General features: G+C 34.4%; 1 protein-coding gene across 4 annotated transcripts in view; it reads left to right on the forward strand.

Annotated features, from left to right (window-relative positions):
* Positions 1-24,802, forward strand: part of LOC106876823 (sodium-dependent phosphate transport protein 2A) — an 84,290-nt gene that overhangs the window by 22,486 nt on the left and 37,002 nt on the right. For 3 of the 4 annotated variants that reach the window (XM_052966948.2, XM_089350491.1, XM_089350490.1), the window contains exons 4-9: positions 4,911-5,042; positions 6,621-6,812; positions 12,670-12,788; positions 13,459-13,524; positions 15,494-15,641; positions 17,984-18,858. In XM_052966948.2, the coding sequence (XP_052822908.1) occupies positions 4,911-5,042; positions 6,621-6,812; positions 12,670-12,788; positions 13,459-13,524; positions 15,494-15,641; positions 17,984-18,858 (1,532 nt within the window). Of the gene's footprint in view, positions 1-4,910; positions 5,043-6,620; positions 6,813-12,669; positions 12,789-13,458; positions 13,525-15,493; positions 15,642-17,983; positions 20,336-24,802 lie in introns of those variants that run through there. The other variant, XM_014925541.3, reaches the window with a different exon arrangement.

The following is a 24,802-nucleotide window of genomic DNA, read 5'->3' on the forward strand; positions in this document are numbered from 1 at the left end:
CACTGAGATGTGCAGTGTGCTTCATCTCTTATCTGCATGAAGGTAGGCTCTCTCTCTTCCGCAGAATGTTGTGAAGCTGTATACCGGGGTCACCATTCATACCTGAATATCACTCTGTGTAACACTGACTCCTTGGCCTGTCCTGATCAGGGTGACATATTGTACCAAAATACTGGAAGTATCTCCTCTCCACCATGACCTTGATCGTGCGATGGTGCCTTTCCATAATCCCATTTCTGCTCTGAAGAAGTGGTGCACATTTCACTTATTGAGCATCTCCTTCAGCACCTCCGAATAAAATGCAGTTGTCCATCAGCAATACGTCCACAGGTCTCCACTTCAGGAATATCTTGTTCAGGATTCGGGCAACCTCATCCACATTTCCATCGAACTTGGACTGCAGTTGAGCATCAAGAGATACGTCTCCTGCTGGTAGTGTGTCTCATCCACTGCCAATTGTTTCCACTTGTGCTCTACTGAGATGTTTCCCAGCTCGTGAACACCTGGATTAGGGTTGACGGATTGACACCTGTCACTGCTCCCAACCACTTTTTGAATGCTCTGCCTAGTAACATCGGAGTCAACCTTGCAAATTACAGGATTCTATCCACGCCCATATGATGCATGGCATGCAGTCCCCTAACTGATACACGGCAGCTATCCTCCACTTAGAATCTTTCAGCACTGCCAACTGGGCCTTTTTCATGCTGGTTAGAATGTGTGCCTTATTCCTTTCCGAGAACACTAAGACTTTGCTCAGCTTCAAACTGACTTCAGCAGCTAGCTCTCCCAGAACCCCTAGGTGGTGATTTACTAACATCTCTGCAGCCCCTTTTGTTTGAACCCTCCTTTCATTGGCTTTGAATGCTTTTCCTCCAGCCTTGACTTCAACTATACGCTGCAATTGTACAAGAGCCTCCACTTGCTCAGAGGGGAAGTTTGAGAGGCAGCAACTTCCTCGTGGCCATTTCATTGGCTGCAATTTTGAGTGATATGCCTTGTCTGCTTGCACTAGTAGTAAATGGGTTTGGACTTCGTCTCCACATGGTCTCTGGCACTTGAAACACCGGCCCATAAATGGTCATGGCTGCTCCTCAGTGGCTTTTCTTTCCTCATTCTTCGTTGATTGTTGCATGATGCCGTGGGCTTCCGTAGCTGCCGTTACCACTGCTTTCCACCTGGTGTTTTGCATCAACACATGGGCTTGCACAAGTTCATCGACATCTCACTGCCTGGCAGTTGTTGCAGCCGCACTGATATGTCATCAAGGAAACCAACTGTACTGCCTTTTCTAATCCCTCTCCAATAAAACCAGGTAGCATTGTCAGTCTTCTGCTGCATATACATCCACCTGTTCTCCTGTCCACCTGACCTTTCCTAGCTTGGCAAACACAGCATATGATCTTTCTGTAAATGCTTCCTGTAGGCACTGTTCTATCTTCTCTGCATCCAGTTGGTCTGTTTCATTCATTTAAGGTACAGTGCCAATGTGTTTCCCTCCAGATGCAGAGCCATGAGACCTGCTACATCTTCAATGCTTTGCTGGCCATCATCTTGATCCAGGTGATATATCGTGGAAGAGGACAAAAACAAATATTAAAAAAAAAAATACACAAAGCCTGAAATAGCTTGTAGTATGAGGGAAAAAGTGTGATTCACCTATTTCTGAGGTTCTCTTGCAGCATTGACTATCTGGCTGGGTTATATCCAAAAGGCACCCTAATCACCTAGCTCATAGCCAGAACCTAACAGCAAATTCCCTCTCTAGCTCATGCATCCACACGTGTCCATCTGCCACGACCACCCCAAAGTGAAGAAGCCCACACTGGTCCTACTTCTGCCCATGTGACCTCCTTCACACTTCTTTTTCTGGTAGCACCCCTCAACCATTGATGTCCCTGACCTTTTTCGCCTGGTTCACCTCATCCCTTCAGTTAGACTGCTAGACAAAATGCCTTGCTCTATTTCTTTTGGTTCTTTATGTTCTGAGTTCAGATTCCACCAAGAAGGTCAAACTTGGCTTTATCCTTCCAAGGTTGATAAAAAAAATAAGAGTACCAGTCAAGTACTGGGGTTGATGTTGTCAACTTGACCCCTCTCTTTTTGTGCCAAAATTAGAAAGAATTAGTATAATTAAGGTGGTGAACCAGCTGAATTATTAGAGCAGTGGACAAAATGCCTAGTGGTATAGCTTCAGACTCATGATCTGAGTTCAATTTCTGCTGAGGTCAACTTTTATTCCTCTGGGGTCAATGAAATAACATACCAATCAGATACTGGAGTCAATGTAATCATTTAACCTCTGCCCCCTAAAATTGCTGACTTTGTGCTAAAAATTTGAAACTATGAAAGTGGCAAGCAGCCAGAATCATTAGCACATCAGACAAAGTGTTTAGCTGCATTTTTGTTAGCTTATGCTTTTAGTTCAAGTTCCACCATTGACTTTGCCTTTCACATTTTTAGAGCCAATAAAATAACTACCAGTCAAGTACTGGGTTAATGTAATCAACTTCTCTCCTCAAAGAATGCTGATGGTGTTTGCTGTGTGCTTTTAACATGCCACTGGCATGAGCACTTTTGCATGGTGCTGGCATGACTGATTTTACATGGCTCTGGCACAGGACTCTTGTAGGCCAATCCTTTTCTTCGGGGGATGTCGTTTTAACACTTCTGCTGTGGAGGATGGGTCTTCTTGAGTATAACAAAGTGCCTGGTGTCTTGGTCCTTTGTCATCTTGTCCAAAAAGTTCAGCATTCTGAGGTCATCCTTCAGTGGCTCAGCTGCTTGCATTATCACCTCAAGAGAGTGAATTTGGGGAAGAGAGTATTGTTTTCCAATGGGTCTTTACAAAGAGGTAGGTAAGAGTGGGGAAATTAATTAGGCTAACTGAACCCAATTAGTTTATGTGATTGTAAAGAAGAGACAAGAAACTGGGAGTAGATACTTCTGATGTTTTTACTGTTTCAAAGAAATTTAGAATTTTGTGTGGGGTTCCTTTCACTTCAAGTTAACTTAAATGGTTTTCCTTGTTGACATTTTATCATTATTATTGTCTTTTGTCTTTGTGAAGTCAGAAAGTCTTCGGCTTTTGTTGCTATTTGTGGTTCTTTGTATAATGATGGAAAATGACTTGGATAGAGAGTGATGAATTTTATATGTAAAATTTGTTTAGGGTCAAAGGTTTAGGTGTACCACAGTTCCATAAGTCATTTTAATGATCAGTAATTGGAAAAAAACTCCATAATATAGAAGAGTACACATGCCCCTTTATACCCAACTATAATGACATCAAGGTTGTGCTTCACCGATTAGCTCATAATTAAACTGAAGTATGTACGGAGTTATCTCCCGTACTTATAAGAATTAAATTAATATTAATCAATGGCTTACATTGGTTTTTGTTTTTCTGGCCCTGTAATTAGTTATAGTGAACTTTTTTAAATATTCACGGTATTATATATATTAATATTAACTTAAGTATAACTAACAACCTTTCCTATCAAGATAATAGGACCAATTTCAGAACACCAAATAGTAAAAGTGATTTTCAACTCTTTCCATTAGGATTGTTGGCAGTAATTATGCAATATTGGCAAAGTACACTTCAATAATTGTGTATATTGACAAAATGCCATGGGACTAATTGGAAAATAGTGATGTCTAAATCAATCAATAAACTATGCAATCATATTTAATTTGCATAACACAAGCTACATTTATGCACGTGTGTGAGTATATATATAGTGAGATGTGGTGATAGCCTGGAAAGATGTTTTGTGGTTAGCATATTTCATCCTTTCAGTCTAATGTTTACCTTTTGATATGTCAAAGGTCAGTTAAGGCAGCTGAGCTGGCAGAATCGTTAGCATACAGGCAAAAAGCTTAATAGCTTTTCATCTGTCTTTACACTCTAAGTTCAAATTCCACCAAGGTCGACTTTGCCTTTCATCCTATTGGGGTCGGTAAAATAAATGTCAGTTGAGTACTTGAGTCAATGTAATCGACTTACCCACTCCCCTGAAATTGCTAGCCTTGTGCCAAAATTTGAAACCAATATTTCAAAGGTGAATATATCTCAACATTACAACAAATGCCTCATACCTAGACAAAATAATTATAGGTATGCACACACAATAATATATATAATCCATCTTTCTTTTTAAGACATTTAATATCTGGAATATTCCCAAAACTGGATATTAAAGTCCAACAACTGTGGTATTGTAGAAGTATGCTATGTAATTAGTCTTACTTTTCAGTTGGTCTAAAACAGAACCATTGGCATCCAACCATTTCCAGATTAGTCATGAGCTTAAGTTAATTAGTGTGTATTTCAGCTCCTTTCTTGATTAAGCATAATCATTTTAGGCCTGGCTATCTGAATTAAAAAGTAAATACTTTAAATAATTCATTTGAAGGCATGCTAATTGACTGTTGTTTAGCCCTAAAGCAACGTTTATCAAGCAGACACCTGATAAAATGTGTTTCTGCTTTGGTCTATTTGTCTGTATGTCCTCCATTCTTTCCTAAGGTATGACCTGAGGAAAATTTGACTTCTACTTTTAGTAGGCAGAAACTTCCATTGTTCACCTAAAAGCTTACTGGTTTAATAGACACGTGTCTAATCTAATAATAGTATAAAATTAGAAGGTAAAAAATAACATATTTACATTATCTCACTTTTCAGCGTCTGATAACATGAATCAGAAAATTCAGTTCCTGGTTAATGTTTCCCCCTCCTTTTCCTCTTCATTATTATCATTGTGATTCCTTCTACTATTAGGCCTCATTCCAACTATTAATCAACTGTAATTAAAAGCTTTATATCTTTTTGTTTGTGTGTGTTTGAGCATGTATACGGGTTATGTTTGTTGAATTTGTAATATTATTTTTATTCATTGTATTTCTAGGTGGTTTCATGTCTAATCACATGCTTCTTCAAAATCCATTGACTGGTCTTATGATTGGCATCCTTGCAACTGTGTTGATGCAGAGCTCAAGTACTTCTACGTCCATTGTTGTCACAATGGTAGCAGCAAACAGTACGTCTTACATTACATTCTGTTTATTACAGCCTTCACACATAGCCATGGGAATGTGACTGATAAAGTAGAGTGGCAATCTTAACTGGGTCCTGTTTAATTTTGTCTTTTTGGAGTTGAAATTCAAACCCCATTTGTGCTGTGTTTTCTATGCAAGCATTAATAGTAAAATGAAACTAGTACTAACTATATACTTGAATATACCTTTTCTCTAATTGTTTTGAAAGACAGTTTGAAGAAAAATTAATTGCTGAAAGTAAATAGAATTATTATATTGTACTGGCAGTGCCCCAGCATGGCCACAGCCTCAGGGCTGAAACATGTAAAAGAGAGAAAGAGCATTTTGTATTTAACTTCATATTTTCTCTCAACAGTGTAGTTAAGAAGTTCATTTTGAAACCATGTGATTTCAGGTTCAGTCCCACTGCAGTACGTCTTGGGCATCTTGTACTGTAGCTTCAAGCCAACCAAAGCCTTGTAAGTGGATTTAATAAAATAAATGCGCCCTTTTAAAGCCTAGCTATGCTCATGGGCCCGGTTTCCTGGTTTCTATGGCGTATGCGTTCTTCAGCTGGACGGGACGCCAGTCCATCGCAGCGTTACTCATTTTTGCCAGCTGAGTGGACTGGAGCAACGTGAAATGAAGTGTTTTGCTCAAGAACACAACGCGTAGCATAAGTGGATTTGGTTGACGAAAATTGAAAGGAGCTTGTCATGTGCATGTGTGTGTGTGTGTTTCCCTGTCAATGGGTTGTCTGCTGGCTCTGTGTCATTGATAACCCGCAGAATAAACTATCCCTTACTTGAAAAACAGGTATCAGCTAGGAGACCAAGAAGGACATCTGACTGTAAAACAATACCTCAATATGTTCATCTAACCTATGCTAGCATGGAAAAAAAAAAGGGACATAAAACCAAATGAACAAGCAATTAACTATAGTAATTAACATTTAATGTCTTGTGACATGATTTTCTTTATTTTATTCATAAAGACATATAGAATTTAGGCAGATGGTTATTCCTAGGTAGAATTTATAACACATAAAAATGAAAACAGTAATGTTTACTAAGAAATATTCAGGAAGACATATTTTAATTACTGTTTATTAATTTTCTATGCTTGCATGTGTTACGTGAGTATTTTCAAATTTGAACCTGGGCATATTGTTAGAGCAAGCTCTGCAGCTTGATGGCCTCTCTGTAAACACACCTATTACTATTAAGTGGAAGTGGTACAACTTAGCATTTAGATGGAGACTCTGCTCTTTTCACTCATCTAAGGTTTTGAGATATACAAAGTGTGGACAACATCACTGGATTTTGAAAATCAGCTATCATCAGTATTACATATTTTGGAACTATAATGTTCTATATCTCTATTTACATGGCTGCAACTAGTAAAGACTGGAACTATTATTAAGAGATCTTCAATCAATTTATAGTTAAAAAATGTATAATTTTTAATGCGTTCATAAATATCCTATATTTCTTTCAGAAGAATGAATTTAGATTTATGAGATTCAAATTGTTTTTAAAATTACATTTGATGATTTTTTTTCTTTATTTTGTCTTTACTAGTGATCAATGTCGAGCCTGCAATTTCAATTATAATGGGTGCCAATATTGGGACATCTGTAACCAACACAATTGTTTCCCTGGCCCAGTATGGAAATAGGGATGAATTCCGGAGAGCATTTGGTGCTGCCACCGTCCATGATATGTTCAATTGGTTGAGTGTTTGCTTGTTACTTACTGTGGAGGTCTGCACTGGTAATTACTCCTTTCTCTGTAACTTTCAATCAATCTGCTGTTCAATAAACCTTGTAAGTGATCTTCCTATTTTATATGTTAAAGCAAATAAATTTATCTAGTAATACATCCAAGTAAAATTTATCAGTTTGCCCACAGCATATGAAGCTGGTGAACAGAAGGAAAATTTATGGTGAGCCAAGTGCACAACATAGGTTTAAATTCCAATTTATTATTGTTTTATGTCACTGATTATGCTATTATTGCTCATTTCTTCTACTCAAAGTTAATTTGGATTAATCAATTTTTCAATGGATGCATCTGTAGGACTAGCAGAAGCAAGGTCATATTAAAATTCATAGATTTCTAGTTAATCATAGTTTTATTTATTTTGTCTCTGTTGTTCAAATAAATGTTGTTTACTTTAAAACATTTATGGTACATATTATTATATCTGGCATCAGTTTTAAATAGTGATTCTGGAATTGACAGGATTAAATCTATTTTTTTAGTTGTTTCCTTATTGCTGTTGGCATCACTGTCGTCGTCATCATCATCATCAACAACAACAACTCTATCATTTGCTTTCTTTTTATCATGCTGTCATATTTTTGATAGGTCTGCAGTACAACATCTGTCCAGGTTTATTGATTTTGTATCATATCTCTGAGCTTCAATATCTGTTTCAGCTGTTACTTCAAGCAGCACACCTCTACATGTAATTCCACTTATAGATACGGGGCGGGGGCTGTGTGGTAAAAAGTTCACTTTCTACCCACATGGTTCCAAGTATAGTCCCACTGTGTGGCATTTTAGGTGTTTTCTATCCTCAGGCCCACTTAAAGCCTTGTGGATGGATTTGGTAGACAGAAACTGAAAGAAATTGTAGAAACCTTACCAGATCAGATTTGAGCCTGGTGCAGCCTCCTGGCTTGCCAGTCCTCAGTCAAACCGTCCAACCCATGCCAGCATGGAAAACAGACGTTAAATGATGATGATACACTATCCATAAAAAAAGATATTTATTTCAAATAACCAGACCTACATCTAGTTCAAACAATGACAACCTCAGACCCCAGTACTCAATTTATTAGTAATCAATATAGTTATCGTTCAGGTGTACTTGTAGTTTGTTAGGAAGTTTAAAAGTTTGGAGATAATTTTAGCAAGTGTTGCTGGCGATTCTTCTCTACAAATCGTGCCCACATGGTACAAATAAACACACCATTTGTTCTCAGGTGTAGAACCATATTTAATTTCCCCCTTCTTTTTTTTCTCTTTTTCTTTGTTTTCTTGGTGAGGTAGTTACGGGTTTTTTATTCTCAATAATTTTGTCTTTTATCCTTTTAATGTTGTTTTTCTTTCTCTTCCTGTAAAAATGTGTTGTTAATAAAACAAAATGGTGAAATATTTCTGTAAACAAAAAGAAAGACACATATTAAAACAAAAATTTAAGGACACTACAGCATATTGCAGATTTATCTCATCTCCACCTCTACTTCAGTCTGGTACTAAAACATTTGAACATTTGTTACAAAAGAAAATTATATTTTAGATTGGCTAATAGAAAATAACACTTTGTAATCTAGTTCTTTTGACGTTTAAATAATAGAAGTCATGAATATAACTGGTTAGTTATTTAATTGTTTTAGTTTTACGTCAAGGCTTTGTTGTCTTAGTTTCAATAGTGTTGTTTTTATGACTTCATTTATTTGTTTTTGTATTTAACTGCATAAATGCCTGGGTTATTAGGACATTATTTAAGGCAGTGAGCTGGCAGACTCATTAGCACACTGGATGAAATGCTTTGTGGTACTTCAACTGTTGCTACGTTCTGAGTTCAAATTCTGTTGAGGTTGATTTTGCCTTTCATCTTTCCAGGGTCGATAAATTAAGTACCAGTGAAACACTGGAGTCGATGTAATCAATTATTCCCCTTCCCCAAAATTTCAGGCCTTGTGCCTACAGTAAAAAGGATTATTATTATTCTTTTTTATCATCATGTATAAACATGTCTATTTATTGTTGGCACATGAAAAGACATTTGAGCGAAATCGTTGCCAGTGCCGCTGGACTGGTTCACGTGCAGGTGGCACGTAAAATACACCATTTCAAGCATGGCCGTTGCCAGTACCGCCTGACTGGCCTTTGTGCCGGTGGCATGTAAAAACACCCACTACACTCTCAGAGTGGTTGACATTAGGTAGGGCGTCCACCTGTAGAAACTCTGCCAAATCAGATTGGAGCCTGATGTAGCCACCAGTCCTCAGTCAAATCGTCCAACCCATGCTAGCATGGAAAGCGGACGTTAAACGATGATGATGATTTTATTCAATTAAAAAAAAATTGAAGCATGTCTTTGAAAATTCTGGTGTCTTTTGAGCTTATTTCGTGTGTGACTTTTTTCCCCACCCTGCTGAGACCCCCTTCGATCATGACTGACCATGGGATTGCACCTAGAAAGTTACCCTCCCATGTACAAGTCTGGGCAAATTTGTTTATGGAAGACCAGCAGTCGCCCATGCATACCAGCCTCCCCTCTCCACGCCACCAATGTTATCCAAGGGAAAGGCAAAGGCCGATACAGCTTGGCATCAGTGATGTCGCAACTCATTTCTACAGCTGAGTGAACTGGAGCAACGTGAAATAAAGTGTCTTGCTCAAGAACACAACATGCAGCCCGGTCCGGGATTCAAACTCACAATCTCACAATCGTAAGACTGACGCTCTAACCACTGAGCCATGTGCCTTCACATTTTCCCACCCAGTATAATAATATACTTACATATGTTGTCACTCTATGACAGGGGATCCCAAACTTTGGCCATTGACCATTGACCCCTTCACGGAATCCTTGACCCCTCACTGACCCCCAGGAATGTACAAGAAAATAAATAAATAATAGTAATAAAGTAAATGTGCATTTATTGACCCCTTGAATAGGCCCATCGATCTCTTCCCCCTGGGGTCGATATCAACCACTTTGGAGACCCCTGCTCTATGATAATATATTTGAATTACATTAGTGTTTGGTTCTTGGAAATCTGGCTGCTCATAAAGGCTATTTTAGGGTTGGTATTGCTTCAAGACTTGGTATTTAAGGTGGCGAGCTGGCAGAAATGTTAGCACACTGGGCAAAATGCTTAGCGGTATTTCATCTGCCGTTACATTCTGAGTTCAAATTCCTCCAAGGTCGACTTTGCCTTTCATCCTTTCAGGGTTGATAAATTAAGTACCAGTTACTCACTGGGATCGATGTAATCAACTTAATCCCTTTGTCTGTCCTTGTTTGTCCCCTCCCCTCTATGTTTGGCCCCTTGTAGGCAATAAAGAAATAAGAAACATAAGTACACCAGGCGAAATGGTTAGTGGTATTTCGTCTGCCTTTACGTTCTGAGTTCAAATTCTGCCGAGGTCGACTTTGCCTTTCATCCTTTCAGAGTTGATAAATTAAGTACCAGTTGTGTACTGGGCTCGATCTAATCGACTGGCCCCCTTCCCCAAAATTTCGGGCCTTCTGCCTGGAGTAGAAAAGACTTGGTATTCAAGGAAAATTTCATCAAAACTTGCTTCCCAACCACATAGTTCTGGGTGTAGTCCCACTGCATGTCACTTTGGCCAAGTGTCTTCTACTACAGCACCGGGCCGACCCAAAGACTTGCGAGTGAATTTGGCGGATAGAAACTGAAAGAAGCCTATCGTATGTACATATATGTGCATAAATGTATTTGTGTGTGTTTGTCCCCCATCACCACTTTACAACCGGTGTTGGTTTGTTTATATCCCTGCAACAGTAGTTTGGCAAATGAGACTGATAGAAACAAGTACCAAATTTGAAAAATTAGTACTGGGGTCGATTCATTCAACAACACCTCAAGCAAATAAACAGGAAAATAATTTCGTGTAATATAAAATACAAATTAGATATTACATGAAATTGGCTGGGATAAAGAAGTTTGCTCCACAGTCAATATGGTTCCTTGATCAGTTACATTTGTTTTGATACCAAGAGCAAATGTCTTTTCAAATATAACCTTGATTTCACCGAATATGTTAGATTGACTCATTTGTCAATGTTAAGTTTACAGCCGTCTAAAAACACAATCGGTTTTGTTGGCATTTTCTTTAATTTGTAAATATATGGACTAAGGGAAATAACTCTGTAAAGTTTTGTTACTTCGGCTGAAATGTTTTTTCAGAGATGCAGTGTTTCAGATTTAGAAGATAAACAAATATTTACGCTTTTTATCTGTTCCTATAATTACTAATTGGTTAGAAATAACTTTTAGTGAAATTTTAATAGAGAACAAGTTTTTTTTTTTTTTTTTTTTTTTTTTTTTTTTTTTTTTGCTGAAATTCATTCTTTAAGCAGCTTTGTTTCAAATTTCTCTTCCTTTGGTTTTGTTGCTATTTTGTAGGCATTAAACCGTAGTTATAAAAATGGCATTTCCAACAGAAGGTTGACTAATCATACTATTTGTTTCGAAATGGTTGTTTCTGTGTGTGAGGTAGATTTTATATTGAGGAAATTTTGTTTTTTCCTCCATATTAATAAACTGACATCTTTGTGAAAGACATTGTTGGCACTTTACCTTAAGGACAAATTAAAACCTGCTGATCTAGCTTATTTCATATCGTTTATTGTATTTTAATTTGGGTCTTAAATTCGTTTATTCTATGTTTAAAGAATATCGTTGGATTTTGGGTTTGGTAACTTGTGTGTGGTACCTTGGATGAGTATCTTCTGGTATAAGCCTCTCCCTAACAATGTCCTGTAAGTGAAATTGGTGGACAAAAGTTATATGGAAACCCATTGTGTGTGTCTGTGTTTACAAGCATGTGTATGAATGTTTACTTTCCATTTGATCGATGGTGATGTCATATTTACATTTGGTAAACAATATGTCCTGTAGCTCAGTTTTTTGTCATCTGATGACCAGTGGAATAATATGGAATCGGTACAATTAATATTGAATCTTAGTATTATGTCAAAAATTATTTTTAAGTAGTTATATAGACTGTTGGCTTTTGAAATAAAATAGTATAAACAGGAATTTAAGGCATGAAACTTCAAATTGATATGTTTAACGCATATTTTCAGAGAATATTAGTTGTTATTGTTGATGTTGCTACAGCAAGAATTGGTTTATCCATGTAGACTATCTCTTCACTGACATTAGCTTGATGAGGTTGTCTGTAAATTGAGACTAGCTGTCCTATCAGGAATGTTCACAAAATATAGCATTTATGGATGTCACTTTCATCAAAATATGTAAAAAGTTAACCCACATGTGTTCTTCTAATGATAAAAATTTGTACCATAATCAGGGAATAAAATTAGAGTAAAATAATTAAGATTTTGTCATCCAAATTGTGTGAATAAATCTTAACATGACAGATGTCATATTAAACTTAATAAACATCATTCATCTGAGAATTGTCAAAGCCCAACATCCATTAACATGCTGTGTTATTCAGTGAGATGATGCTTATTTTTGTCATAAGCAGTTACACATACATAGAGGTTTAATAATGATAATAATAGTAAATTTACTGTATACAGTGCTCAGATGTACTACAACTCATCAGAAAGAGTAGCCAAAAGTGCATGAAGAGTACATAGAATAATGCACAGGAAGTGAACAGTGAATGAATCATTAAAAAAAGGTGGGAGGAACAGGTATTGTTGGTGAATTTCAGGAAGCATGGAAGTTTATGTCCAATAGCTGTTGCAGCAGAGGAGCTTGTCTTCATTTTTGATTGCATCTGTAAAAATATTGTCTTTGCTGCTTTAACTAATTGAGCATAAAGACAATAGTATAAATTATGATAAGAATCAATTGGGTATTTTGAAATCTTATAATTTTTTATTTTACAGGCTACCTCTACAAGCTGAGTGGGTTGATGGTGTCTAACCTATCTCTTCCGAAGTATAAAACTCGTAAGTTTGACATGCTGAAAGTAATAACTAGACCTGTTACAAACTTAATTGTTCAGGTAAGTTACCTTCATTTAATATAAAATATTTACTTTCATTTAATATAAACTGTATCTTTACTTGAATTATTTATGTATACAATTGTCATCCTTATTGAATATCATATGTTATAGTTACATTTCTCACTTCTATTGCTAAGAAACTGTTTACTGGTTATAATTCAACATACATTTTTTTTCTTTGTATTGAATTCTGTGTGTAATATTTTGTGCATACTGCTCTCTCTCTAAAATTAAATATTATTCTATAGTCATGTGTTAAATAAAACTATACATTGTAATTGCTCTTATACACATACACACAGTCTTTACATTATTTCTTTATGTTGGTAACATGGAAAAGCATTATCTGCTGCTGAATTTCACCAAACATATTGAACATGAGAAGCATGGCAACTTTTATATAAGTGGTGTTTATCATCATTATTATTTGTATTAGTAACAGCAATATTATATAGACGATGACCATACTGGCCTTCATTCTACAATCAGTAATTCACTTCCAGTTCCCAGCGGCAGTCCCTTTTCTTAAGAAACTATGCTGCTCTTATTATAGAGAAAGGGCTCGAACATCACAATTTTACTTCCCCTAATTTTTTTATGTTTCTTGACTACTGAAAGCTGGTTTATTTTGTGTTGGCTTTTAAAATTACTTCTAATTTTCTTGTAGCTTGATAAAGAGGTGATAGAAGGAATTGCCACTGGTCAATATTGGAGTGGAAGAAGGTTGTTAAAGGTAAAATTCCAGCTTTAATTATTGAATTTTATCATCAATAAATCACTTTTAAATGTTGTCAATTTTGCCAATATCTAGCACCAGTGAGCTATGAGTCAGAACATTTGTATTGCAGTTTTAACAATGATCTACAATCAACATTCTTATATCAATGTTCACTTGCTTAACTGGTGAAAGGAAGAATACTTCTGCTGGCACCATGCTTTGGATAAGTAATTAATTGACCACAACTTTAAACACAAATGCCAGCATCCTTTGTAAGATGTATTATGCCATTTGAGTAAGACAAACTGCTGAGTCATTAGCACATTGGGTGAAATGCTTAATGGCATTTCTTCCAGCTCTTTACATGTTGAGCTCAAATCCCACTGCGGTTATCTTTATCTTTCATCTTTTCAGGGTTATAGTATAAGGCCACCTGCTTGTGAAAGCAAAGTATAATAATAACCCCAGTATATGACTGGTATTTATCTTACCAGCCCAGTGGGTTAGAAAGGCAAAATTTGTTTGCAATTTTTGTTAAGAACAAAGAGGATAGAATTATATTAGAGTATTGTCTGGTTCTTGTCACTACATCACCTTCCCTCCTTAGATCTGTCATGTCTAGGACTGATAAGGTTGGAGGTGTATAAGTAACTGAAATCACAACACTCCCCCACAGAACAAGGCATTGACCTGTTAAGGAGTTAACTTTCCAGCTACTGATGGAACCTTTTTACAGCTAACTGGACTGGAGCAACATGAAATGAAGTATTTTACTCAAGAACACAACACACCACCCAGTCTGAGAATTGAAACCACAATTTTGCAATTGTGAGCACAACACCCTAACCACTAGACCATGTTTTCACTATCTTCCCATCTTAATGCTAATTAAAGTGAAAATTTCAGTGCTGGTTCTTTTGAGATAAGGTTTGACTTCAGCATTATATAAATCTTCAAACTACTAAGCAATTTTCCGGTTGTTTTGGCACAGTACCAAAGAAAATGATGGCTAATTGATAATTAAGGCACAACAAAGTGCTAATAGAAATAACCTGAACTTAATTTCTGATCCACTTGAAGAATTAATGATCTGCTTCAGTCATGTTTATCAGTCTTATACACTGAAGGCATTGTGTTGCTCTGTTGTTCTTGGCAGTTACTTCTGATGATTTACAATAAAAACAAAACTATTTGTGATAAATGGGGGTTAACTTCATGTAGTGAGCCAAAATAATATATTTTCAAATCAAAATGTTCAAGTAGGGAAAGAAATCTGGACAAGGGGAAACAACTCTGAAATCCAAACAAAATAGTCGACAGCTGGGGTTTATGCATTCTTGTAACTTAGCAGTTTGGCAAAACAAACTGGTAGAATAAGTACCAAGCTTAAAAAAAAATAAGCACTGGGTCCAATTATTTTGACTCTAATTCTTTAAGGTGGTCCCCCAGCTTTAGGATTTTTAATTCATACTTTTTGTGTTTTGTTTCAGCTAAAATATCCAATCAGATTATAAGTTATGTTATGCATTTTGTCTCGTAAAACAATTTAGGATATTTTATAAATGGCTGGCATGAACTTATATCTTTTAGGAAATTATAAAAGTTCTGGACTATGTTGAGCAGTTTTTAAGTTGTATATGGTATAAAAACCAAATAAGCAGTCTAATAGCTTTAAATTTTCATTCAGCATAAAATACATAAATTCAGAAACATTAATGCATAGGAATGCAGTGATTGTAGCTAAATTTGGACCTTGTATCCTTAAATGCTCGAGTTGACTTCTGATCAAAGGCCTAGTCTCTTTAGAAATAGACAGGACTACAATATCTAATGTACGTGTTACTTATTTAAGAAAGCATGGTGTGATTTTAGGGAGATTTAGCTGTTATATTTTGTAGGTCATGCAACTGTGTTGAGACTCCATAGTTTGCGTTTTTATTTTGCATAACTAAAAGTTGATGTATAAATATTTGTCTCATTTCAGGTTTGGTGCAAATATACCAAAACTTATGTTCAACAAAATGTTACACGTGAAGTTAATGTGTCTTCCAGTGAAAGTCCTAATTTAATAACCAATCTACAGAATGTAACACAATTAGAGAAAATATATGTAACATCACCCATAGAGAAATGTAAGTTATGTCATACAGTGAAATCATATTATTCATTTTAATGTATTTAAAAAATGTTTATTTAGTTGGAATAAACTTCTTGCTTTATTCTTAGTGTGACCATTTTACAGAAAACGAGTCCTAAGTGACAAATGTTATATTTTTTCTGTCCCAGATCATTAAACCTCAGGTTAATATTTATTTTGGTAAGGAAGTTTATGAGTTTGTTTTCATAACAATGCCGGTATTTATGACAGCTAAGCAAAATATTAGACAATATATATAAACACATACAGACACATTCATATTTCATTCTTTAACTGTTATTTTTTAAATCGTGTGACCATTTTACAGAAAACAAGTCCTAAGTGACAAATGTTATATTTCTTCTGTCCCAGATCATTAAAACTCAGGTTAATATTTATTTTGGTAAGAAAGTTTATGAGTTTGTTTCCATAACAATGCCGGTATTTATGACAGCTAAGCAAAATATTAGACAATATATATAAACACATACAAACACATTTTTTTCTTTAACTTTTTTTTTTTAAATCATTTCCCCATACTTGTATAGCTGGGATGGATATTATTTGCAGTGCTTGGTTTTAATGCTGTATATTAAAGTATATTTAGAGCTCACTTCCAATCAATTTAAAAATCTTTATAACCAACTTGCCCATACTTTCTGACTTAAACACGCAATCAATCGTTGTCAAATTTTATTTGAACATTGAACATAAATTAAACACGAACATAAATTAAAAGTTGATTGGGATATAATACCAAGAACCTAATCATATTCTAATAACCATAAACCACTCAATTTACGAATTACAGAAATCTTAGCACTTTTCCTCCCAAAACTCCCAATCCTAATTAGATTTTTTTGAAACTCCTGCAAGTATAAAACTATAAAAACCTATAAATATTTCAAATCTTGTATTTTAACAAACATTTTATATATCTTAACCCATTTATGTACATTTATTTCATCTATATATTCTTCTGTTCGGTTTTAATAAAAATTTAAATATGTGAGTTTTTGCAGTATGTATCTGATCACAAACTGCAGTCCAGTGGAACTTGACCTCCTCTGTAGCTTCACTTGCATATACAATTATGTCAATTCTTGTTTGTAGATTTGGTAGATGTCAGCGATAGGTAGCACATAGAAGTTGGAATTTCTCCATTTTAATGAGGATTTTTTAGATTTTTTTTTCATGGTGCCCTTAGAAAACATACATCATTTTCCAAAAAATACTTTTTTTTAATGTTAGAAAGATGCTTTCCATCATTTCCAAGAGCATTGTGAAAAACAAAACTCAGAAAAACCCCATCAAAATGGAGAAATTCCAACTTGTGTGTACTACCTATCACTGACATCTACCATAGATTTGTCTTCCATAAAATTCTCACACAAAGACTAAATCAAAAGGTTTATTCCAGCTGACTAAACATTTTGTAAATACATCAAAATATGTATAAGTCTCAGAATGTTGCTTGTTTATAAGTTTCAACATATGAAAAAGTGTAGAAAAGTAAATACATAAAAGCAAGTACATATGTCTAAAGGTATGCATTTATATCTATATATAGGTTGTTGCCAGTGCCACTGGACTGGCTCCTGTGCAGGTGGCACATAAAAAACACCATTTGAGTGTGACCGTTGCCAGTACCGCCTGACTGGCCCTTGTGCCGGTGGCACGTAAAAACACCCTCTACACTCTCGGAGTGGTTGGTGTTAGGAAGGGCATCTAGCTGTAGAAACTCTGCCAGATCAGATTGGAGCCTGGTGCAGCCATCTGGTTTCACCAGTTCCCAGTCAAACCATCCAACTCATGCTAGCATGGAAAGCAGACATTAAACGACGATGATGATGTATGTATGTAGATGGATAAGGTGTTGAGCTGGCGGAATCAATAGCATGTTGGACAAAATGCTTGGCAGCATTTCTTCTGGCTCTTTACATTCTGAATTCAAATCCCACCAAAATTAACTTTGCCTTTTCATACCTTTGTCTGTTAATAAAATAAAGTACCAGTCAAGTACTGAGGAAGATGCAATCAACTTGCTCCTCCATTTCACCCCTTCAAAATTTTGGCTTTGTACCCTGTTACCGGCTGGTATTCTGTTTAGTGGGGAATGTAATTTTGGTTACTAATATGCCGTGGAAAATGGGTCCTAAATCTAGAGAAATGGTAAAAAAATGTAGTTGGATGGCTACATGTGCACATACATGTGTGTTAACATATGCATGTTATATTTTCTTGTGATATTTTGCTATCAATAATAGATTTTTTGTGTAAAAAGAAATTTTTTTTCATATAAACATGATATTAACTTCTTTTTTTAATATATTTCAGGTTATTGTCTGATGAGTTATATCAATTGGAATGATTCGGTATCCGGTGTTGTTTTGCTGGTCATCTCATTGTTATCTTTGGTCTTCTGTCTAATGGGAATGGTACGCTTGCTTCATTCGATGCTCCGTGGACCTGTAGCTTCAGCCTTGAAGAAAACAATAAACTCTGACATTCCAAAACCATTTTCATTTCTAACTGGATATGTAGCCATCATTATTGGTGCTATATTAACAATAATTCTTCAGAGCAGTTCTATATTCACATCAACTCTCACACCTTTAGTTGGTATGGGTGTCATTCACATTGAGCGAATGTACCCGCTGACTTTAGGTTCCAACATTGGAACGACTGCAACTGGTTTATTAGCTGCCATGGCAACTTCGGGAGACAAGCTGAGAGCTGCTCTGCAAATTGGACTCTGCCATCTTTTATTTAATCTAACCGGCATTTTAATATTTTATCCAGTACCAATAATGCGTAAGCTTCCTATAAACCTGGCGAAAATGTTGGGCAACACCACGGCCAAATACCGTTGGTTTGCTTTTATGTATTTACTGACTGCATTTTTCCTGCTTCCAGCATTTGTCTTTGCCTTGTCACTGGCTGGCAAATATGCACTGATCACAGCTAGTGTCATCATTATTCCACTCCTTGCCTTCATTATCATTGTTAATATTCTGCAAAGTAAAAAGAAAAGCCTCCTGCCAAAAGTACTGAGGAACTGGGATTGGCTTCCTCTCTGTTTACATTCACTAGAACCAATGGACAAGTTCCTGTCAAAGTTCACAGGATTCTGTAAAATGTGTCAAAAAAAACTGGATCAGCCAAGAGCAAACGAAGGATCCAGCCTGAGTGCAATTGATAATTCTTGTGATGTAAGTCCTCGAGCTGAAAGTCCTACTAGTTTCAATTCTACAGCACAATTAATAATAACACATGAAACAACAAAATGTTGATAATTTAGGAATTAACAGTTCATTATAAAATAATTATTCATTTAGGAAATTTTAAATTTTGAATCACCTTTTTTTTTTTTTCACCCCTCTCTCATGTGAGAGCAGATCTGTTATCATTTCCTACAATTTACATGTAGGTGTGAAAGGGATTATATATATACAGTCACATGTCTACAACTGTACATATATAATTGTGTGTGATTGTATATATACGTACATACACACATATGTACTTATGAGTTTCTCTGTGTGTGGTGTGGGTGTGTGTATGTGTGTGTGAACTTGCATAAATGTTATATTGAGGGTGCTGGCACTGCAGTTTGTAAATATTCTTCATCTAAGTAACATAATAAGACCAAGCTAATATAGGGGATCTATTCAAGTGAATGTTTTACTGAAACATATAGAAGTTTATACCATTATATAAAGCTATCCATAGTAAAATTAAGATGTGTATTTATGTGCTTTAATTATTATTAAGGCTTGTGCATAAATGCATCTGTTCCTAACTAGTACACAACAGAATAATTAATGATCATGTATGTAAGATATATAATGTATATATTTATATATATCATAAACATCCATATTCATGCACATGTGCATACATATATGTGTGTAGATGCATATATGTATATATATGCAGACATATATCAATGTGTATGTGTACTATATATGTCTACATACATATATGTATATACATGTTTGTGTGTATAAAGTAAAGCAGTAATCACATGTATATATTTGAACAGATTTGCACTAATTCATCATTCTATATTTATGTTAGCTGGTGGCTGCATATAGTGAATTATATATGCTGGCACAATTATTTCCAAAACCATTTTACAACGACACTATCTCATTGACATTGCTGAATGATAAAAGCTGCTGAGAAAAACTTACTTCAAAAGAAATGAAGTTATTCTTCTATTTATCTTTTCAAGTTTACCTTTATATTAGTTTATTAGTGATTATGAGTAGAAAAAAAATTCTAGTAATATTGATAATTTAGATGAATATTTAGTAATTTTCAAAAATTTTGTTCCTTAATTTACAAGCTATTTTAGTATAATAATATATATATTAAAAAAAATTTGCATAGAGAAAGAGTAAGCTAAGAGAAATGCTTGGGTTGCATATTCTTTAATTTCAGTCGTTAGTTCATTCACTTCATTTATATCATTACTGATAACTAAGAAAATATGAACATCATAAATTAATATTCACAAGAAGTAGTAAGCAGTGTAATATAAGAAATGAAATGTTGATTAGCTGGCTCTTCAACCAAACTGCTTTTAATTCCCATCTCCAGGTCTTTCATTTCATTTACATAATCAATGACCTCTAGGAAGGCATAAACTTCACATCTTCATTCAACCACCTACTCCAATAAAAATTTAAATTTTGTGCCTATTTAAAACATTAATATATATATACATACACACACACACACAAATATATATATATATATGTGTGTGTGTGTGTATATATATATATATATATATATATATATATATATATATATATGTAGTAGTTAATCTTATGTTATACACCTGGTAGTTTGCTGGTAAAGCACGTTTACTGACTCAGTGTTCATTGGGTATGTAATTAATGAGAGAAACGGAAGATGGAGAGTCTTTATTGATCACTACAATCATTTTGACCCATCTAGCATCAAACCCCTGTCGATGGGATGCTGCATAACTGGTTTAGGTATATCCCTCAGTGTAGATGTGTCTCCTCAGGTGATTTCAAGAGGTATCATTAAAATAAACTCTGTTTCACACAACTTATTACTGCATGTTTTCCTTTTGGTCTTCGTGATAGAAATGGCAAATTGGTGGGTACCTCTTCATTCTTATAGAAAATCATTTTTTAATTTTTTGCTCTATTGTATATTTGTTTCTTTTTGTATCTGGTTTTTGTGATTGATCTTCTATAACAATGAAGCAGTATCCATTAATTTACCATTTCTTTGAAGACCAAGAAGAAAATATGCATGTCATGTGAAACAGAGTCTATTTTAATGGGATAGCTTTTGAAATCACGTGAGGAGACACATCTATACTGAGGGATAAGCAGCATCCCACCCATGAAGGATCAATGGTAGATGGATCGAAACGATTGTAGTGATCAATAAAAATTCTTTTATCTTCCATCTCATTATATATATAGTTAACTCTATTGTAAAGAATGTTTGAGACTAAAATCCTAATTTATTTATAGAAGCAATTTATGTTCCTCAAAATATGCTTTCTTTAGATACTGAATTAAAACTAAATATCTATACTTAATTAGTACCATTAACAATAAGGCTAATTTTAATTTATGTATGTATATTTTTTTTATATAAACAAGTATCTTTATTGTGAAGATTAAGATCAATTTAGGCGTAAATAAAATAAAATAATAAAAATAAGTGATAAGACTATAATAATTATTTTTAATATGGAACATATATTTAGGTATTTTACTATAAATCTTGTTATACAAACTGTAAAATTTAGTCCTATTTAAAAATTTTTTAACATTTTTCTGTTCATTTTTGTTTTGTTTTCAAACATTCAATTTTTTTCATAGGTATAAAGAAAAACTATACATTTTCATTTTGTCAATTCTTTTACATCTTTGGTTAATGTTTTAACTTGAAACAATGTTATATATTAAAATTATTTGATTTAAAAAAAAATTTATTTATTTATTTTTTTTGTTTCATTCTCCTACATTTCTCCCCTTAAAAACATCTGAGAAATATTTTACTATAGTGTGAAATGACATTTTATATTTAGTTTTTTTTTCTTTCTTTTTCTTTTCTTTTTTCTTTCTTTTTCAAATTTTAATATAAAAATGATGTCTAAGATTGGCACAAGTGTTCAATTATAGGAAACAACACAATCAATTATATTGACTCAAGTACTTGATTGATTCCAGAATGGCAAAATCAACTCTTGCAGGATTTGAACACAGGACACAGAAACATTCCTAAATTGCCAGAAGTTATTTTCCCTGGCATTTTATCAATTCTACTATCCATCAAACTTCTAATATAAAATAATGAATTCTACCCCATTAGTAGTCTAAATTATTTTACTCCCTAATTTTCAGTATATCTTTTTTTATTTATCTTAGTCTTGTAAGTCAAAATTAATACATTTATGGAAGAATGGTTTTAATTATATCTATCTCCTGAAAGTAGAGCTACTATGATATACTTGCTACATTGTGATAAAAAATTTTTTTTTTTATAATAAGCATCACATTTTTTTCAGTGACTATTAATCCCTTTGACTTCTGACCTAAATTGTGAACCACCAATCTTTTATTTTGTTCATGGCTATCAGTGCTTCTGTGTGTGTGGTATCTGAAAAGGTTGGTAAATAGCATGAAATACAAAAATAATAAAAAGGAATATTACTGAGCTAACAGGTGGGGAAACACATTTGTATGTGTTTCTATTCAGAAAATTAAAATTTAACCATACAGTCCTCCATTTTAAATTGAATGATGTTTTTGTGTGGTTACAAAACTCAGCACTTCATTGCACTGACTAGCATTATTATTGTTGTTGTTATTATTATTATTATTAAGGCAGTGAACTGGCAAAATTGTTAGCACACTGGGTGAAATGCTTAGCGGTAGTTCATCTGTCACTACATTCTGAGTGCAAATTCTGCTGAGGTCGACTTTGCCTTTCATCCTTTCAGGGTTTATTAAATAAGTACCAGTTATGCACTGGGTCGATGTAATCGACTCCCCCCTCCCCTGCAAATTTCAGGCCCTGTGCCTATAATAGAAAGGATTATTATTATTATTATTATTACTATTGCCGCAGCAATCTGGGACAGTTGTCAGCATGCTGGCCAAAATGCTTAGTAGTATTTCTTCCGATTTGAACTTCTGAGTTGAAATTCCATCAAGATCAAGTTTGATTTTCATCCATTCAGGATTGATAAAAAAATTATTATTATTATTATAATTATTATTAAGGTAGCAAGCTGGCAGAATTGTTAGCACATCAGACAAAATGCTTAGCAACATTTCTTCTGGTTTGTTTACATTCTGAGTTCAAATTCTGTCACGGTCAACTTTGCCTTTCATCCTTTTGGCGTTGGTAAAATAAGTACCAGTTGAGCACTAGGGCCAATGTAATCAACTAGCGCCCACTCCTCCAAATTTTCAGGCCTTATGGTTATAGTTGAAAGGCCTATTATTATTATTATTATTTAACCACATATGTCAACTTCTGCTTCTCACATTTTCTCTTTCAAATTTCAACAGATCTGTCACATTTACACTCTCATTCTCATTTTATTGGCTCTTCCTCTTACCATTTTAATTTATACAGTTTTTTGGGGGGTTTTTTCTAACCCTCTTATTCCACCTTTGCCTATGCATCATAAATTCATTGCCATTTGTACCAGATGTCCTTGTATTTATGTTAAGTCTCGGCCATAAAACATCACTGTCCATTGATTAAACACAGCTGTCATCTGTTCTTTTTTCATTTTATATTCCATTTAACATTGTTTCTTTTTCAGCAAATTTTCAATTTTTTTTAATCCTATTAAAAACAAAAAAAAAAAATAAAACCAAAAATGAGATAAAGTCGATTTGTTTTAGATTTCGCAAATATTACATAACCAGAATATCAATTAATTCATTATCGCATTCCATATGGTTGTTACTGGTTTCTCAATTTTTGGACAGCAACTTTCAAACAAATGCCTCAAGTAACAACATATATATATATATATATATATATATATATATATATATATATTTTGTGTGGACTGTCCCAAAAAGGGGTACTCAGTACCATAGTAGAGATGAATAATATTTTCTTTTGGTTGAGTCTGCCTCTTGCTACTCTGAGTTTCACTTGTAGATGCACAGGATCTTCAGATAATTTGTTGTGACAACTTGTCTGATGATCCTGTACATCTACCAGTGAAACTCAGAATAAGAAAAGACTGACTTGACCAAAATAAAATAGTACATACATACATATATGTGTTGGATTATCATAATTTTCATTGCCAGTGGATGAGTCTCACTACACTTTGCATTCTTTTGTCATCTCTTTTCTGACATCTTGAAGTAAACTTTTACCACTTCTACATTGATCTTTCATCAGACTTCCTCAATCATATCTTCCTTAAATTTGGCTTTCCTAGCATTTCTTTACCCAACTGCTGTATATATGCATTACATATCCATACCAGTGCAATCTAACATAGATGTTGCACACTAGTGGAATAGGCTTGCTTCAGTTCTTTATAACCTTTGCAATTCAATCAACTGCAGTTCTTACATAAGCATTATACAATCTACCCTTTGTTCAAACAGAGAATACTTTTATTTCCAGCAGAGCAAATAGCTTTTCAAACATTTTCTACTCTTATGCTTTCAGAGCAATCATCTCTATTGACAACAGAATCTTTCAACTACTTCCAAACATTGGAGAGAATTTTTTCCTATGGTGTTCTTGTACTCTTAATATATTTACTGCTAAATATTCCTCTGCTTCTACAACATACAAAGGTTTTTTTTTACCTTCAACCTGCTTTCTGATTCCACTGCATCTCTTAAACACTTACAATCTACCTTGAGTACACCATAAAGAAATTCTTGTTATTTTATAGTCATTATACTAAACATTGTTATGTTCATTATGAATTTGTTTTGTGAAGTCTGACTTTCTGGTAAGGTGTTTAACTATTGAGTTTTTAAATCTTGGATCTGTGTTAGCTCTATATATGAAAGAGTGGCTTCAAGTAGAAACATTACATAGCTTGAAAGGACCATATTTTTTCATACACATTTCTTTGTTTTTGTTCTACAAATGAAAAGTATTTTAAACAAA

Source organism: Octopus bimaculoides, chromosome 4, assembly GCF_046866305.1.
Source record: "Octopus bimaculoides isolate indiv1 chromosome 4, ASM4686630v1, whole genome shotgun sequence".
Lineage (NCBI taxonomy): Eukaryota > Metazoa > Mollusca > Cephalopoda > Octopoda > Octopodidae > Octopus > Octopus bimaculoides.